Source organism: Ovis aries, chromosome 13 (genome assembly GCF_016772045.2).
Source record: "Ovis aries strain OAR_USU_Benz2616 breed Rambouillet chromosome 13, ARS-UI_Ramb_v3.0, whole genome shotgun sequence".
NCBI lineage: Eukaryota > Metazoa > Chordata > Mammalia > Artiodactyla > Bovidae > Ovis > Ovis aries.
This window is the reverse complement of record NC_056066.1, coordinates 71,381,105-71,400,373: the sequence shown is the minus strand read 5'-3', so window position 1 is coordinate 71,400,373 and position 19,269 is coordinate 71,381,105. Positions and strand designations below refer to the sequence as shown.

At 45.1% G+C, this 19,269-nt stretch overlaps 1 protein-coding gene across 1 annotated transcript in view; it reads left to right on the top strand.

Moving 5' to 3' along the window:
• PTPRT (protein tyrosine phosphatase receptor type T) overlaps positions 1-19,269 on the top strand; it is a 1,166,895-nt gene that overhangs the window by 435,485 nt on the left and 712,141 nt on the right. The window contains exon 5 of the mRNA XM_042230145.2: positions 7,046-7,161. Within this exon, the coding sequence (XP_042086079.1) occupies positions 7,046-7,161 (116 nt within the window). The remainder of the gene's footprint in view (positions 1-7,045; positions 7,162-19,269) is intronic.

Genomic DNA, 19,269 nt, shown 5'->3' with positions numbered 1-19,269 from the left:
TGAGTTCCTCTTCACTTTCTGCCATAAGGGTGGTGTCATCTGCATGTCTGAGGTTATTGATATTTCTTCCAGCAATCTTGATTCCAGCTCGTGCTTCTTCCAGCCCAGCGTTTCTCATGGTGTACTCTGCATAGAAGTTAAATAAACAGGGTGACAACATAAAGCCTTGACATACTCCTTTTCCAACTTGGAACCAGTTTGTTGTTACATGTCTGATTCTACTGTTGCTTCTTGACCTGCATACAGATTTCTCAGGAGGCAGGTCAGGTGGTCTGGTATTCCCATCTCTTTAAGAATTTTCCACAGTTTGTTGTGATTCACACAGTCAAAGGCTTTGGCATAGTCAATGAAGAAGAAACAGATGTTTTTTCTGGAATTTTCTTGCTTTTTCTAAGATCCAGCGGATGTTGGCAGTTTGATCTCTGGTTCCTCTGCCTTTCCTAAATCCAGCTTGAACATCTGGAAGTTCTTGATTCACATACTGTTGAAGCCTGGCTTGGAGAATTTTGAGCATTACCTTGCTAGCGTGTGAAATGAGTGCAGTTGTGTGGTAGTTTGAGCATTCTTTGGCATTGCCTTTGGGACTGGAATGAAAACTGACCTTTTCCAGTCCTGTGGCCACTGCAGAGTTTTCCAAATTTGCTGGCATACTGAGTGCAGCACTTTCACAGCGTCATCTTTTAGGATGTGAAACAGCTCAACTGAAATTCCATCACCTTCACTAGCTTTGTTCGTAGGAATGCTTCCTAAGGCCCACTTGAATTCACACTCCAGAGGGAGAAAAAATACTAAATAGGTAACTAATATTAAATAAATCACTAATGTAATTTTAGATCGTGATAAGTATTAGGAATCTAACAAATGTGAGGGACTGGGATGTGGAGGGGTTCTTAGGTAGAGTGGTCGGGGAGATGTCTTTGAAGATGTGGTCTGAGCTGAGATCCAAGTCATAGAAGGAGTTCACTGTATGAAGGTTCAGGGAGGGGGCATCTAGGCAGAGGAAATGGGAAGTGGTGAGACCCTGCAGGGGAGTCACTTTGATAGTGCCAGAGTGTCCTGGGTGTGGGGATCGTGAAAGGGGAGCATGGAGGAAGGTGTTTCTTGGTGAAAGGAAAGCAGGGCCCTGAGCATGATTGTTGAGTGGTTACATTTGAACCTAAGTACAGCGAAGTACTTCCAGAGGGGTTTATGTTGGGGATGGATAGGATCTCATTTAATTGTTAAGAGATCACTTCAATTCTGTGAAGGATGGGTTGAAGGAGGAAAAGAAAAGAATAAAGAAATCAGGACACCAGTCAGTTCTGGAGTCATGCAAGAGATGGTGTGTCCTGGACCAGGGTGGTGGCAAGACATCCATTCACCATCCAGCATGTTTAGTGAGCATGAGCTCCATGCCAGGTGCTAGTCTGGGTTTGTGGGAATGAGCAGGACAGATTCATTTTGTGCCTTCATGGGCAACTTCCACTGATGTGAGGAGACTGAAAAGGAAAACAAATAATCAGGTAATTATCTGATCTATAACAGATGGTATGTTAGTCCACCAAGGCTGCCGTCACAAAACATAGAAACTGGGTGGCTTCATAAGAATTTCATTTTCTTATAGTTCTGGAGGCCCCCAAGTCCAAGATACAGGTGGCGTGTGTCTCCTCACATGGTCTTTCCTCTGTGTACACGTGCCCCTGGTGTGTCTTTGTGTGTCCAAATTTTCTTCTATAAGGACAGCAGTCAGATCGGGCTGGAGCTCGCCCTAACAGCCTCATTTGAAGATAGTCACCCTTTTACGTCTCTGTTACCAAATACAGTCACAGTCTGAGCTATTGAGCATTACGGCTAAAGAGATGGGAATTTGAGGGGGGTGGGGCACAATTCAGCTCGTAACAGATGGTAAGCGGTGCCATAAGGAAATTTAGAGGGGGAGAGAGATGGTGGACAGATGAGAGATGCATTTAGGAGGAAGAATCCACTAGTCCTATGCAATCAGAGCAGGATCCAGAGGCATCAAAAATGGTGCACTCTTAGATTTATAGAATCGGCTGGGTGTTTGATTCTAGGGAGGAAGTGCTGCCTTTCAAGGTACCTACTGTGCACGGGTCCTGGAGTCTGCTCATGAGCCCAAGAGCTGTGCAACCTGCTAGTAGCTTCTGAACTGATCTTTGAACTGACAGTGCTTTTCCCACAATCTCAGCCTTAATGCATTTGTGACTTCACTTACTGTTCTTAAAAATTTAGCTATATTTAAAAAAAAAAAACAACAACAACATCCTCTTTAGATCCTCAGGCTTCGTAATTCTCCACTCCAGTTCTCTAAAGCATTTTTAAAAAATTAACATACGGTCAGAGTTTTATCAATAAGCAATTCCGCTGAATATTCCAAAAATTCTACGAGGCTTAATGAATGATTTGCAAATGTACTCTCCATCGATTTGAGCTGAAGTAATGACTCTAAACACTTGCCTCACAGCTTCCAAAACAGTGACCGGAAGTTAGGTGTGATACTGAATGGAAATTATTTTCTCTTACAAACTGAGACCTCTCCTCTATATTTTATACCCCATTTAACATTTTTGAGTCATTCTGCAAGTATTTTAGCCATAGTTACCCTCTGCTGCTGTTTCTCTGTGTCACCATTAGCAGGGCCGCTGCAGTTATAACCATGGACGATAAATGTCAGCACAATTTTCCACTCGGTTTCTAAGTTTCTAGCTCCTAGGTTGACTTTTAGAGTTTTTTCAACTGTTTCCCCCATCGTAACCTTGTGGGGCCATGTCGTGAGCCCACGGTCTGCAGCACGTTTTTAATGTAAGTAGTGTGCTTTCTTCTCAATTGTGTGGCTTCCTACTGAGCACTGTCAGGTTTAAAGAGCGAGATAAAGGGCACAATAATATGTCTTCAGATGCTGCACTGACAACTGCAGGAGCTTAAATGTCACCAACATCAAGGCGTTTTGCCCCAAATGCACAGCCAGTTTTCTGTTAATCCCATTCCACAAGGTCGCATTTTGGGGGAGCTGGGTCTCAGTGGGGAGTGAGTGTGGGATGCTTAAAAACCCCATGCTGGTGGCTGGTCTGGGCCCCAAGGTTGTCTGTGTTTGTTGGAAGGTTGAGTTAAAGTGAGTGGCCTCATATCTTTCTTGGAGCTGTAGATGCTGGTGGAAAGTCACCACTGGGAGAGGACAGGGCTCAGGGGGAGACTGGAGTTGGGGGCTGGGCTGGGAGGAGGATGTGGAGGCCAGGAACTTCAGGAACTGGACCACACTGGTCTCCAGCATAAGGAACATCTGCCAGAGCGAGAGAGGGAGGTTTGTCATGAGCTGGAGATGAAGGCAGGACTCAGAGTTATGGCGTGTGGAGAGGGTGCTAAGCAGGAGGAATGTGGTCGGGGAAGGTTCCTGTGTTGAGAACCATGATCTAGGGCTGGCGTGCAAGTGATGCTTCAGTGTGACACTTGCAGGGGTGGGGGCATCTCTGGACCTAGGGGTTCAGCCCGGGCAAGACTGGCTGGTGGAAATTGTTCCGTGAAGCTGTGTCTCAGAGACCACCAACTAGAAGAGCGTGCCTACAGTCATGTTTTGTTGAGCCTGGATGATGTTTTAATAAATTCAGTCACAATTTTAGGGACTTCTCTGGTGGTCTAGTGGCTGGGACTCCATGCTTCCAATGAAGAAGGCTTAGATGAAATCCTTGGTTGGGAAACAGATCCCACATGCCTCGGGGTGTGGCCAAAACAAATTAATTAAATAAATGATACTAGCAATGATTTTTTTAAAAAAAGATTTTAGAATGAGTGCTTTCATCTAAAGCCTGAATTTCTTATTTGCTGTTAGCAGTCAGATGATTGGCTATCTCAAGCATAGCTGTATGGCCACCATGTGCTGGATTTAGGGAACTGCTAGCTGCCCCCTTCCCACAGGTCACAGGGTCCTCATCACTCCTTATGTGTCCTCAGTGCTAAGGCTGGTGTTGGATTCCCGTTATTAGCGTGCTTGCGCTGCTGCTTTTCTGATACAGAGAACCCTTTGTTTTCCCCCAGCTCTCTATGAAAGTGGGGGAATGAAGATGGGAGCAAGGAGGTGGCAGTTTTGTTTTTGTTTGTTTTACAGTGAACCACTTCCTCTCTTTACATAACTGTGAGACTCCTGCAGGTGCATGGGTTCATTATCTCTGCTATATGTAAACCCTTGGTGCTTTCCCAGAGCTATTAACACCAGGGGCCATGAAGTCTCTAAATTCTCTCTCACTGAACCTGGAAGAGAGGGAGGAAGATGGATTGCAGATGAAAGAACCAAGGCATGAGGTCTGCTGCTTTGAAGAAGGGAGGCACCAGAAGCAAGCAGGAGACATCGATCCGAAGAAGATCGCACAAGTCCCAGAGGTTTAACCATTTGCCCTGGGTCCCCAGGGGTAGGGGGAGACCTCCCTTTGAAAAACGCAACACAAAGCCTTATAACACTGGCGCTAAGACTCCACGCCTCCTCCCTACCACGGAGTAGATGTTCCTCCCTCCTTCAAACCAGTGGCATAAACGGGGCTTACAGGGTTCATACTATTCCCACTTAAGAATTGACTTAAACTGATAGTTCCAAAAATAACATTACAAAATTATACAGGAGAGTGAAAAGGAAGCCATTTCAGACAATCAAAGCAGCATGACATTTGTCAGGCTGACTGGATGCACGGATCCTCAGCTCAAGAAACTCGTGAGAGGGCTTCCCTGGGCCTTAGACTCTTGACGCCATCTAGTCGTGGGGGTCCCATGGGTAGGACACAGTTTATGGCGGATGAAGGCCACGGGGACAAATGCCCTCTGTGATAAAATATTCCAGAAAACGTGGAGAACCAGCAGTCTTTCTTTGAACACTCTTAAAGTCACTGATCTCTTCTTGCCTACGAGGCAAGAGAATGTTCTGGTTAAATGGTGAAATCTGGGGCTAAAACAGACCTGGACTTAATTCTGTTCCTGTCGTTAATGCCACGTAGCATTGGACAACTTAAACTGATTTGTAGCAGGATGGAGCGGACTTCAGTTACAAAGGTCATCAAGACAGTATGCACACCAATGGAACAAAGCCGAGAGGACAAGGGACAATCGTGATTGTAAAATGATAGATCACTTCGAGATCTAAATGAAAGAACCTGAGAGAACCAGACACACTTCTGATCCACCTCGAAGCTCTTTCTTTGAACCTTGGACTCTTAAGTGAAGTCACTGATCTCTTCTTGCCTACGAGGCAAGAGAATGTTCTGGTGCTCAAATGAGTGCAAATCTGAGGGCTAAAACAGACCTGGAATGCTACTATCAGTGTTTCCTGTCGTCGGCATGCCACACATGTAGTTCATGCAGCACTGTAGCAGGACATTAGAACTTGGATAAGAGCCATTGGTATTCTGCATTCATCAGTGAAGATGATGAAACTGTAAGTAGTACAGTATACTAACACATATAAAAGATGTTATGCAAGACAGTTATAACGGACTTCATTGAAGAACATGTAACTATCACAATCCATGTCCACCATATGACCAGAAAGATGTTAGGGAGCATTTGCAAGAATTAAACATGTAAAACACCACCATACCTAGCACTGTAGGAGCTTTCAGTAAATGATGTATTATCATTGCTTGTCTGTCTGGGTATTTGAATCTCTCTGGGAAGATAGCCAGGGGCCTTCATTGAACCTCCTTGATCCTCTTAAGAAGTCTGCATTTGATCACATTCCAGAGCTGTTCATTGATTGGTTCATCATTGATTTAGTTGATATGATAGGGATCCTTGGCACTTTTGTGCCTTGATGAAGAAACTCATTCTTCTAGACCTAGATTGTCAATCCACCCATCTTTGGAGAGCTTGTATAGGTGTGGACCTCTCTCTACAAACAAGAAAAGAGATGAAACTGGGTTGCTGCTGCTGCTGCTGCTGCTGCTGCTGCTGCTGCTGCTGCTGCTGCTGCTAAGTCGCTTCAGTCGTGTCCGACTCTGTGCGACCCCACAGATAGCAGCCCACCAGGCTTCCCCGTCCCTGGGATTCTCCAGGCAAGAACACTGGAATGGGTTGCCATTTCCTTCTCCAATGCATGAAAGTGAAAAGTGAAAGTGAGGTTACTCAGTCGCGTCTGACTCTCCGCGACCCCATGGACTACAGCCTACCAGGCTCCTCCATCCATGGGATTTTCCAGGCAAGAGTACTGGAGTGGGGTGCCATCGCATTACCCAACATAAAACACATGTTTATTTCTAGAATCGATTGCCCAGGGACATCATGAGATTCATTTGAAAGTCCTTTCCCAAGTCCTTGGAATAAATGCCCTACCTCCTTCCCATCCTGAGTTACCAGAAGGAGTGCACACTCTGAACAGGTCTTGAATTCTCTATGCCTTGGTTCATTCACTGTATAGTAGAAATAATACCATCACCAACTGCATTGGGTTAAATGAGTTACTGTATGTAGACACGGCACGTGACACCAAGCACGAACTAAGCCACGAGTGAGTGAAGGCCACTGGTGTTCTCCTTCTCCTTCCTTCCATCCTCTTCTCTTTGCTCCCCTCCCCCACACCATTGTCCTCAGTATCAGCATCATCACCAAGGCCAGGTGTTGTGGGGTGTTTTCTCTCTGCTTACCCAGGCTACAGGGGGGTGTCTTCTAGGGTGAGCCCTCCACTTCCCCAGCTTCCTCTTCCAAACATGACAGTTTTGCCCTGAAGCTAATATGGATTTTGAGGCTCTCAGAGAGAGGGACTCCTGTCTTGCCTCCCCTAGTTTCTGGCTGTCTGACCATGCCAGATCCCATAACCCTTCAGAGCATTGATTTTCTTATCGCTAAAATGGAGTTACTGCCCACCTTGTGGGTTTGTGTGAGTTTTGAGTAAGGTGATGCGTATGAATGTCTAAGAACAGTACCTGGCCCATTGTAAGTGACTAGCTGAGCCAGGCCATCTCCCAAGCACAAAAGTGCCCACCCAGTGTCCACTGTGAGCTGCCATCCGCTGACAGAAAAGCAGTCAGGCTGTTGAACTCTGTCTTCATATGCTTTTTGGCTTCTCTTTTAGGAAAAGCACCTCATTTTCTGCGGCTTCAAAATGTTGAAGTGAACGTGGGGCAGAATGCCACATTTCAGTGCATTGCTGGTGGAAAGTGGTCTCAGCATGACAAACTTTGGCTCCAGGTAAGGATGGGAGGGGCCACCCGCTCACACCTGTGCAACCCTTTGGGAAGGGAAGAAAATGTGTACTGTGAGGAAGGGCTTGGTGGGGAAGAGAAGGGGTATTTTTCATACGCCTCTTCTTGGATGATACTCTGCACCCATGATCTTGTTAAATTCTTCTGCTAATTCTGTTATGTAGGCATCAGTATTCCCATTTTGCAGATGGAGAAACTGGGGCTACAAGCATAAAAGTGCCAGAACAAGAATTTACAATTATGACCTCTCCAAACTTCTCTCGAGGGGACTCCCCTGGTGGTTCAGCAGTTAAGACTCACTCAAGGATTAAGTAATGCTATTTATTCATTATAGTTAGGATTAAAATGCATTAGGCTCCCAGGAAGCTCTGTCATTTCAATGGCACTGCCTCAGTTGGGTCATGAGAATAAGAAGAGACAGTCATAGTATATTCAGCATCTGTATTTGGGCTTTCCAATTATTTTATGAATGTTATTGCTACAGTTCTGAGTGTTGTGTGCTCCAAACCTTGAGTCAAACAGTGGAAGGAGGTTCAGGCAGAATGTAATCGAAGTTTTGACCTCCTTCCAATGCAGGAGGTGTGAGTTCGATCCCTGGTCAGGAAGCTGAGATCTCACATGCTTTGTGGCCAAAAAACCAAAAACATAAAACAAAAGCAGTATTTTAACAAATTCAATAAAGATATTAAACAAGCAAACAAAAAAACTTCTCTCTAACAAACTTTGTCCCTTAAGCCCAGATTTCCAGGGTTGAGGCAAACTGAACATTTTAGATGCTAAGTACATTTGCATTTCCATGTGGCTTTTTTTTTTGGTCAGTTTCTACAAAAAAACAGCCTGTTAGGGTTTTGATGGAGGTTTATTGCATTGAATCTGTAGATCACTTTGGGGAAAACTGACATCTTAACAATAATGAAACTTGTCACCATGAACATGGTATATTTCTTTACTTATTAAGATCTTTAGTAATTCCACCAAGCAAGGTTTTGTAATTTTCAGTATCCAGGTCTTGTATATCTTTAGTCAGACTTATCCCTAAGTATGTCCCATTTTTGATTCTACTTACTGTAGAAGACTTTTAGAAAACCCAGTTTCTGATTTTTCGTTACTAGTATATATAGAAATGCCATTGACTTTCCTATATTGATCGTGTACCCTGCGACCTTGTTAAACCTACTATGGCTATTTAAATTTAAATCAACTAAAATACCTCCAAGTCAGAACTCAGATGCTCAGCTACACTAGTCACATTTCAAGTGCATGAGAGCCACCTGTTCTCATGGCTACCGTGTTGGACGCATACAGAGAACATTTCTGACCTTGCAGAGAGTCTTATGGGAGAGTGCAGCTCTTTGAAGTCATCACCTCCCATTCAAGGAATGAGGAATATGGTCCAAAGAAGCTGACTCCCATTACCTCAAACTTCATATACTTAAAGATCTCTATCATCCCTTCTGACTGACATTTTGGATGTTGGTCCTCAACTCACTCCCAGCACATCTTGATGGGAGTTCATAGCGTCATTTCTCTTCTTGCATTTGAGCCCATTTCCTGCAGTTGGAAAATCCCTGGGCAGAGAAAGCACATCTGGGGACTTCTTTCTTGCTTCTTAGCAGTAAAGTAGAATAAAAATAGCAGTAAATAATAATGCCTGTTCCTGCTTCCCGGGGCTGCATGCAGACTGCAAGATAGCACAGGGAACGTCCATGTGTCACTCAAGGATTAAGTAATGCTATTTATTCATTATAGTTAGGATTAAAATGCATTGGGCTCCCAGGAAGCTCTGTCATTTCAATGGCACTGCCTCAGTTGGGTCATGAGAATAAGAAGAGACAGTCATAGTATATTCAGCATCTGTATTTGGGCTTTCCAATTATTTTATGAATGTTATTGCTACAGTTTTGGGTGTTGTGTGCTCCATACCTTGAGTCTAACAGTGGAAAGAAGTTCAAGCAGAATGTAATCGAAGTTTTGAAGAAAATAGTCAGAAACACAAGGTTTAAAACTCTTCAACATCTTTTTTATCTACTTTTCATTGTAAACCAAACCTTATTTCACAGAACGCTTTTCAGGTGGCATTCAGTGGAACATAAAGCATAACACGATAGCATAAATTAAAAGTGAGGCAACACAAGACAGGAGGAAAATAACACTTGGGAGCTGATCAGATGCAAAAAACAAAAACCCTGCATTTCTGTACGTCTGCTGCTTCTGGTGAGTCACAGGCAGAGCCCACAGGACCACGGCCACCGACAGAAGAAGGAAAGCTTGGCAGCTACACTGTTCACATTGTCCCTGAGATAAACACAAACCAGTTGCTCCAGAAATTCTAACTATTGTTCACACGGAAGCCAGACAGGAATTGTTCCCAGGAGTCCTCATAAAGAAAGCAGCGTGTGATGTAGGGAACCATATTTTCCGCCGCAGTCTTACGAAGGGTGCACAAGTGATTCATAGGCTTGTTTTCCATAATGATGCTCTGGGTTAAAAGCCGTTTGGGGGGACTTCACTGGTGGCCCAGTGGTTAAGAATCTGCCTGTCAAGGCAGGGGACACAAGTTCGATCCCTGGTCCGGGAAGAGCCCGCATGCTGTGGAGGAGCTAAGCCCATGCACCACAACTACTGAGCCCCCGCGCTCCAGAGCCCACGTGGCGCAACTGCGGAAGCCCGTGTGCCCAGAGCCTGGGCTTGGGAACAGAGACGCCAATGCGATGAGACATCCTCCCTGCTCGCCGCAGCTAGAGAAAGCCCACGCACAGCCATGAGGACCCAGGGCAGCCAAAAATTAAATAAATAATGCATAAAATTTCTTAAAAAGGCAATCTGAGGAGTGGTCATTGAGCAGGGAGATGGGGTTGGCAGAGTGATATGGGAGAGGCCCCTGATCCATCTGCATTCTGGGCTACTTCAGATGTATCTGGAGAGTGAATAGCTTCCATAACTAGGAAACCACCAGAAATGTTGTCTCTCTCATCTATATTTCAAGAAATATTGGGTGGTAGACGGCTTACGCTATGCTGTCTGGCAAAACGCCCACTTGGGCAGTTAAGTCCTGGCTTACGTGCAACAGTAGTATAGTTGGAAGTAGGTTAACATCTTTCTATAATGTATGAAATGCCTGTCATGACACCTGCCACCCAGGGGACAGTCACAGCCCTGATCTGAGACGGGCGGGCTAAGGCAGTGGCAGACTTCTTATGAAATACTGCTTTGGATTTATTCCAGCATCTAGAGGACCAGCCTGAAGACTTGCCAAAGTTCTATTCCATTCACAGGGTCGGGGAGGTTCAGCCTGAGAATCTCCAAAGTGAGTGAAACAGCCACTTTGTGGTCGAGAGTCCACAGGACACCTGCAGCTGGTGTGTCTTTCAACAATGTTATTTCTTGCCGTAGCTGCCAAGATAAGCTGACCAATCACTAAGTCACTGAACATGGACTTTTTTTAACTGCCAGTTTTTAAGTTGGGAGATAAGATAGTGACTTTATTCTCAAAAAAGTATGTTCAGTTCAGCTCAGTCACTCAGTCGTGTCCCACTCTTTGCGACCCCATGAATCGCAGCACTCCAGGCCTCCCTGTCCATCACCAACTTCCGGAGTTCACTCAGACTTGCATCCATTGAGTCAGTGATACCATCCAGCCATCTCATCCTCTGTCGTCCCCTCCTCCTCCTGCCCCCAATCCCTCCCAGCATCACAGTCTTTTCCAATGAGTCAACTCTTCGCATGAGGTGGCCAAAGTACTGGAGTTTCAGCTTTAGCATCATTGCTTCCAAAGAAATCCCAGGGCTGATCTCCTTCAGAATGGACTGTTGGATCTCCTTGCAGTCCAAGGGACTCTCGAGAGTCTTCTCCAACACCACAGTTCAAAAGCATCAATTCTTCAGTGCTCAGCTTTCTTCACAGTCCAACTCTCACATCCATACATGACCACAGGAAAAACCATAGCCTTGACTAGACGAATCTTTGTTGGCAAAGTAATGTCTCTGCTTTTGAATATGCTGTCTAGGTTGCTCATAACTTTTCTTCCAAGGAGTAAGCGTCTTTTAAATTCATGGCTGCAGGCACCATCTGCAGTGGTTTTAAAACTCAAAAGCATAAAGTCTGACACTGTTTCCACTGTTTCCCCATCTATTTGTCATGAAGTAATGGGACCAGATGCCATGATCTTCGTTTTCTGAATGTTGAGCTTTAAGCCAACTTTTTCACTCTCCTCTTTCACTTTCATCAAGAGGCTTTTTAATTCTTCTTCACTTTCTGCCATAAGGGTGGTATCATCTGCATATCTGAAGTTATTGATATTTCTCCCAGCAATCTTGATTCCAGCTTGTGCTTCTTCCAGCCCAGCGTTTCTCATGATGTAATCTGCATGTAAGTTAAATAAGCAGGGTGACAATATACAGCCTTGACGTACTCCTTTTCCTATTTGGAACCAATCTGTTGTTCCATGTCCAGTTCTAACTGTTGCTTCCTGACCTGCATATAGGTTTCTCAAGAGGCAGGTCAGGTGGTCTGGTATTCCCATCTCTTCCAGAATTTTCCACAGTTGATTGTGATCCACACAGTCAAAGGCTTTGGCATAGTCAATAAAGCAGAAATGGATGTTTTTCTGGAACTCTCTTGCTTTTTTAATGATCCAGTGGATGTTGGCAATTTGATCTCTGGTTCCTCTGCCTTTTCTAAAACCAGCTTGAACATCTGGAAGTTCACGGTGCATGTATTGCTGAAGCCTGGCTTGGAAACTTTTGAGCATTACTTTACTAGTGTGCGAGATGAGTGCAATTGTGCAGTAGTTTGAGCATTCTTTGGCATTGCCTTTCTTTGGGATTGGAATGAAAACTGACCTTTTCCAGTCCTGTGGCCACTACTGAGTTTTCCAAATTTGCTGGCATATTGGGTGCAGCACTTTCACAGCATCATCTTTCAGGATTTGAAATAGCTAAACTGGGGTTCCATCACCTCCACTAGCTTTGTTCATAGTGGTGCTTCCTAAGGCCCACTTGACTTCACATTCCAGGATGTCTGGCTCTAGGTGAGTGATCACACCATCGTGATTATCTTGGTCGTGAAGATCTTTTTTGTATAGTCTTCTGTGTATTCTTGCCACCTCTTCTTAATATCTTCTGCTTCTGTTAGGTCCATACCATTTCTGTCCTTTATTGAGCCCATCTTTGCATGAAATATTCCCTTGGTACCTCTAATTTTCTTGAAGAGATCTCTAGTCTTTCCCATTCTGTTGTTTTCCTCTATTTCTTTGCATTGATCCCTGAGGAAGGCTTTCTTATCTCTTCTTGCTATTCTTTGGAACTCTGCATTCAGATGCTTATATCTTTCCTTTTCTCCTTTGCTTTTCGCTTCTCTTCTTTTCAGTTACTTGTAAGGCCTCCTCAGATAGCCATTTTGCTTTTTTGGGTTTCTTTTCCATGGGGATGGTCTTGATCCCTGTCCCCTGTACAATGTCACGAACGTCCGTCCATAGTTCATCAGGCACTCTGTCTATCAGATCTAGTCCCTTAAATCTATTTCTCACTTCCACTGTATAATCATAAGGGATTTGGTTTAGGTCATACCTGAATGGTCTAGTGATTTTCCATACTTTTTTCTATTTAAGTCTGAATTTGGCAATAAGGAGTTCATGATCTGAGCCGTAATCAGTTCCTGGTCTTGTTTTTGTTGACTGTATAGAGTTCTCCATCTTTGGCTGCAAAGAATATAATGAGTCTGATTTCAGTGTTGACCATCTGGTGATGTCCATGTGTAGAGTCTTCTCTTGTGGCCCTTCTTCCTGGCACTGGTTTGGGAGCACTTGGTGGAATCAGAATTGGTGATAGATCCCTGTGGCCTGTGTAGAGAATGCTTGCCTTTTCTATAGAACAGGGATCTATAGCCTGCTTGTCCCTAAGGGCTTTCAGATTATAATTTAGTAAATTAAAAAAGAAGACTACCCACACCCCTGTTTTGACGCATCTGGAAACCTAATATGTTCTTGTTTCTGTTTAGTCACTAAGTCATGTCTGACTCTGCTACCCTGTGGACTATAGCCTGCCGGGCTCCTCTGTACATGGTGTTCTCCAGACAAGAATACTGGAGTGGGTAGCCATTTCTTTCTTCAGGGAATCTTCCTGACCCAGGGATGTCTCCTGCATTGGCAGGCAGATTCTTGACTGCTGAGCCACCAGGGAAAACAGTATACTCCTTAGAATACCTCTGCTGCTAGTGCCAGCTTTCATGGTATTATAGTGCAACTTCTGCATAAAAATGGGCTTCCCTGGTGGCTCAGAGGTTAAAGCATCTGCCTGGAATGTGGGAGAGCAGGGTTCAATCCCTGGGTCTGGAAGATCCGCTAGAGAAGGAAATGGCAACCCACTCCAGTACTCTTGCCTCGAGAATCCCATGGAGGGAGGAGCCTGGTAGGGTACAGTCCATGGGGTCGCAAAGAGTCAGACATGACTGAGCGACTTCACTCACTTTCTGCATAAAAATAAGCTTATCCAGAAATGTGTATACACGGACTTCCCTGGTGGTCTAGTGGTTAAGAATCTACCTGCCAATGTAGGGGACACAGATTTGATCCTTGGTCCAAGAAGATTCCATGTGCCACAGAGCAACTAAGTCTGTGTACTACAGGTACTGAGCCCACATGCCTAGAGCCTGTGCTCAGCGACAAGAGAAGCCTCCGCAGTGAGAAGCCCTTCGCGGCAACTAGGAGTAGTCCACGTGCAGCATGAGGACCCAGCACAGATACAAATAAAATCCGGGAAAAAGCAGATAAAAGCTAATTAAAGCCATGAAATTAAAAGACGCTTGCTCCTCGGAAGAAAAGCTGTGACCAACCTAGACAGCATATTAAAAAGCAGAGATGTTACTTTGCCAACAAAGGTCCGTCTAATCAAAGCTACAGTTTTTCCAGTAGCCGTGTATGGATATGAGAGTTGGACCATCAAAATAGCTGAGCGCCGAAAAGTCTATGCTTTTAAACTCTGGTGTTGGAGAAGACTCTTGAGAGTCCCTTGGACAGCAAGGAGACCAAACTAGTCCATCCTAAAAGAAATCAGTCTTGAATATTCATTGGAAGGACTGTTACTGAAGCTTCAATACTTTGGCCATCTGATGTGATGAGCCAACTCATTGGAAAAGACCCTGATGCTGGGAAAGATTGAAGGTGGGAGGAGAAGGGGATGACAGAGGATGAGATGGTTGGATGGCATGACCGACTCAATGGACAGGAGTTTGAGCAAACCCTGGGAGTTGGTGATGGACAGGGAAGCCTGGTGTGCTGCAGTCCATGGGGTCGAAAAGAGTCGGACACGACTGAGTGACTGAACTGAAAGTTGTAAACAAGCCTGTCTTGTTCTGGGATGATTTCTTCCTCAGGGGAGGCATGTAGTGCCACTGTCTCTGGTGCAAGAGCCTCATTCATAATTCGCTGATTCCTTATGTGATGTGTTGACCTGAGGAATTCAGACTTGTGATTTTTTAAGCATTTTTTTTTTCAAGCAAATAAACGGTGTGCATCCCGAGTGGAAGGTCTAATAAGTGAAGCAGCCTACAGTTTGGGGAACTCTTTTGAAAAAAGGAAAAAAACAAAAGGACAATATTCAGAGTGCGACTAGGTGGAATCACAGTGACAGTATTATCAATGTAGCACTGTGAAAATGTACCTGGTACATCTTCTTTTGGAAAGTAATTTGGCAGGAGCTATCTAACACCTTTAAATGTACATATTCTTCTAGCAAGTAATTCCACTGTGGGGAATTTACCTAAAAACATAACCAAAGACAGAGAAAAAATTGATCTGCAAGTGTGTTCAACAGAATGGAAAATAGAAAACAACCTAAATGTCCCAACAAAAGGGGCTGGTCAAGCAAATGGGGCCATTAAAAGCCAGGCTATGGAAGGAGAGTTAATGCCATTGTGAAAATAGAAAGCTGTAAAGCAGTATGCCCAACAGATTAATTCTGTATCAAAAAGCAACCACATGTACGTGCATATTTACATAGTTAAATACGTACCTGTATAAATGCACACATATAACACTATAAAACACATACCAGAATACTTAATGATTGATTGTGGTGATGGATGATGGCGGCTTTTTTTTTTTTAATGACTTTATTTGGCTGCACCTTGTCTCAGTTGCAGCACACAGGATCCTCAGTCTTTGCTGTGGCACGTGGGAACTCTTAGTTTCAGCATGTGAGATTTAGTTCTCTGACCAGGGATCGAACCTGGGCCCCTGGCATTGGGATCTTGGGGTCTTCATTACTGGATCACCAGGGAAGTCCCTACTTTCATCTTTAATCTTTTCTGTTTCATCCAAATATTCTAAAATAAATATAGGTAACTGATGTTAACAGAATAAATAAATGCTGTTAAAAGGGGGAAAGATGATCACCTTTTACTAGGTACAGAATATTCTAAGGATGGTAGGAGCTTTCACCGGACATAACAGAATTAGAGGCAGTTAGGAGAAGGCAATGGCACCCCACTCCAGTACTCTTGCCTGGAAAATCCCATGGATGGAGGAGCCTGGTAGGCTGCAGTCCATGGGGTCGCTAGGAGTTGGACACAACTGAGTGACTTTGTTTTCACTTTTCACTTTCCTGCATTGGAGAAGGAAATGGCAACCCACTCCAGTGTTCTTGCCTGGAGAATCCCAGGGACGGGGGAGCCTGGTGGGCTGCCGTCTATGGGGTCGCACAGAGTCGGACACGACTGAAGCGACTTTAGCAGCAGCAGGCCAGCAAATGCAGGAGGTATAGGAGATGCAGGTTTGATCCCTGGGTTAGGAAGATTTCCCCAGAGAAGGGAGTGGCAACCCACTCCAGTATTTTTGCCTGGGCAGTCCCATAGATGGAGGAGCCTGGTGGGCTATAGACCATGGGGTTGCAAAGAGTCGGACACAACTGAGCAGCTGAGACCACACACACACATACACATGTGCCGACAGAAGCGGCAGCAGTGGTGCCCATGGGGGATATGGGTTAAGTCACCCTCAGCCTCCCTCTCCGCCCATCACCACCGCGCTAGATAACTGTTCATTAAGGTGGTAGAGCTTTGGAAGTAGCTTTGTGTGTTGCCTGGTCTCTGTAGAAGATTGTGGCCTGTGAGATCCACACCTTCTCAGGGGCTCCGGGGCAGGCACTGTCAGCCCCACAGCAAGTGGACTTGCAGGCCTCTCTGCAAAGGGTTCACTCCATTGGATTTCGTATGGCAAATGATATCTGAAGAGTCTCAGAAATGAGGCCATGTGTCCAGAGCTTCTGCACAGATCACAGGAGGGGCACGTACGTGTTTGGGCAAATCATGGGCGTTGTTATGGGGGGCAGACCCTAACCTGGCAGAAGAGGCTCCTGCCCTGTGAAGCCATCGGCGCGGCAGCAGCACGTCGGAGCTGACGAGATAAGCAGACGTGTCGGTCCTCTGCAGCAGATTCTTCCAGTAAACCTGTTTTTCCCCGCTCCCTGAAGGGCTACCTCCTCCCCCGCTCCTCCTTCACCATTATTTTTATGATTCCCTATACTTGGCTTTTCTTTGAGCATTTCATGATGCTGACTGCTTCCTCTTTGAAAATTTTCCTGGCCTCTTGGTTCCATCATCTGTCCGCAACTATGGAAGGTCATTGCAAGCTCGTGAGTTAGCCTGCCCATTGCATGGATGCTGGCAGAAGACACGAGACTCTTGGATCAGAGACAAAGGACTCTGTTACTCATCCCCCAGTAGGCAGCCTGAGTTTCATGTCTGCAACACTTGCCCAAGTCCTGGTGGGAAGTGTGGGGTGGATCTCGGCGGGGTTTACACACAGCTGGTCTGTGCCATCGCTTGGGATCTCCACACTTAGGAAACTCTAGTCTTTTATTATTACCTTTGAGATCTAATTTGCAAGGCATAAAGCTCAGTAAGTCTACACCTGTATGGGTTTTAGTGTGTCTACAGAGTCATGGCACCATAGCCAGAAGCTCTTTCTTTCCTCTTTTTCACCTGCAGGGACCCCAGACTTTAATTAAAGTTCCTTTAGGGTGACTTAGGAGATGGACATCTAGCTGGGGTTTGGATCTGCATGGGGTTGGGTTCTCTTAGGTTCGTCCGCACCAGGTGCATGGTCCTTACCTTCCACCATCCTGTGCAACTCATCTCTGACGACTGTAGGCATCTCTGACCTGGAAATGTCCCCTCATGTGTGTTCTTTGCGCCTTTACTTACTAAAGCACCTTTTAAATATATATATGTGTGTGTGTATATATATATATGTGTGTGTGTGTGTATATATATATGCATATATAACATGTATATATTATAATATTGAAATATAAATATTATAATATTAAAATATATATAATATATATTTTTTGACTTCCCTGGGGCTTAGTTGTGGCTTGTGGACTCTTCAATCTCCACTGAAGCTTGTGGGGTCTTTTTCAGTTGTGGCACGTGGGATCTGGCTCCCTGTGGTACCAGGGATCCAACCTGGGCCCTCTGCATTGCGAGCATGGAGTCTTAGCCACTGGACCACCAGGGGAGTCCCTGCTCCTTTAATTCCTGATATCTTGTCTTCAGCACTTTCCCTCGGCCCACTCCCTATTTATGCACACTGGGATTTGAGCCAGCTCACCCCTGCCCTGGCACATGGGCGCTGGGAGGAAGAGTGGTGGGCCTGCTTCTTGCCCTCATGGAACTTTCTTTCAACAGTGGAGACAGATGTTAAGCAACTAATCACAGACTTAAATGTTTCATCACACATGTGACGAGGTTCCCAGGGGGTGAAAGAGTTTGCTGAGGAGGTGGGGAGCAGGGAGGGGTGGGAGTACTATGAGTCTCAGAGAAGCACCCTCGGAAGAAGTGGCCTGTGAGCAGAGTTCAGAAAAGTGAACTGAAAATAGTCAGAAGGCCGCCCAGGGCGGTGGCCCGTGCACAGACCCTTCGGCACTGGCTCATCCTCTTTGTTCAGGGCGGACGGATCCCTGTGGGGCTTCTGCCAGGACCTTCCTGCCGCTGCAGGAACTCCAAACCCAGAAATCAACCTGAACTGGGCAGTCAGCCATGCGTGCAGTGGTCCCTTGGGAGGTCTTGAGCATAGCTAATCAAAAATGATTTATGTCCACTTCAATTTCTTTTAACTTTTAATAAAGAATAATCAAAAGCTATTCTGTAGAGATTGCCAAAGAGGTACAAACATGGTCTTAAGAGAATCAATGGGCCAGATTTTAGCAAGTTGCTAAATGTCATGGTATTGAAGCAAGCAGTATGACTAGAAAAGAATTTTCATCACGAATGAATTGTGGGAATTTCACCTAAATATTTTCTAGCCAGGAGATTTCTGCAGCAATTGGAGTAATTTTCGACTGGAAATGGTGGCCTAATTTTGCACGGGTGTTTGTGCGCACTCACAGCGCTAGGAGCTCGAATCAGCACACAGGAGGCTTCCAGGCCCCGTGTGTTTGAATGCCTCCTGTAAAGCAGGCGCAATGTCAGTTACACACAGTTTCGTTTTATTAAAGACAGTAATGTTTCCACTTCTGCCGATTATAAATCAATTGCAAGCCTGCATGCACTCCCTGTAATAATGACAGCCGTTTTTGCAGGCTGTGTCTTATCTCTTTGTGAAGAGAATAGTGTCCTGATACAGGAGCAGAGACGATGGGGAACTGCAGAGTGGCAAGGCCATTATAGCTGCCTTGATAGCTAATCAGGTGATATGAAAACAGGAGAGTCTCCCTGGCATCAGGTTGCTTTTCTTGTCTTCCTTTCTAGATAGTTCCTGAAGATAGAGGGGTTTTGCCTGGGTGTAAAAGGATGCACAAATGCCACAGGGTCAGAAATGTTCAGATTTAGGCCTTTGCAACCCCTGCTCTTGCAGAGTCTGCGCTCTCAGAACAAGCTGGCTTATTCCACGTAACACAAAACAAACTAAGGGAAGGTGGAGTTTGAATTGTTTTAAAGGAGAGCGAGAAACAGATGGAAGAGGCGAAAGGGAAAACAGTTTCTAAAGGAATTATTGCCACAATGGGAGAGACATGGGTATAAAAATGGGATTAAGCAGGACTACCAGTGAGGCTACAAAAAGACCTTTGTTCAGCTTAGAACACACGTGCCCTCC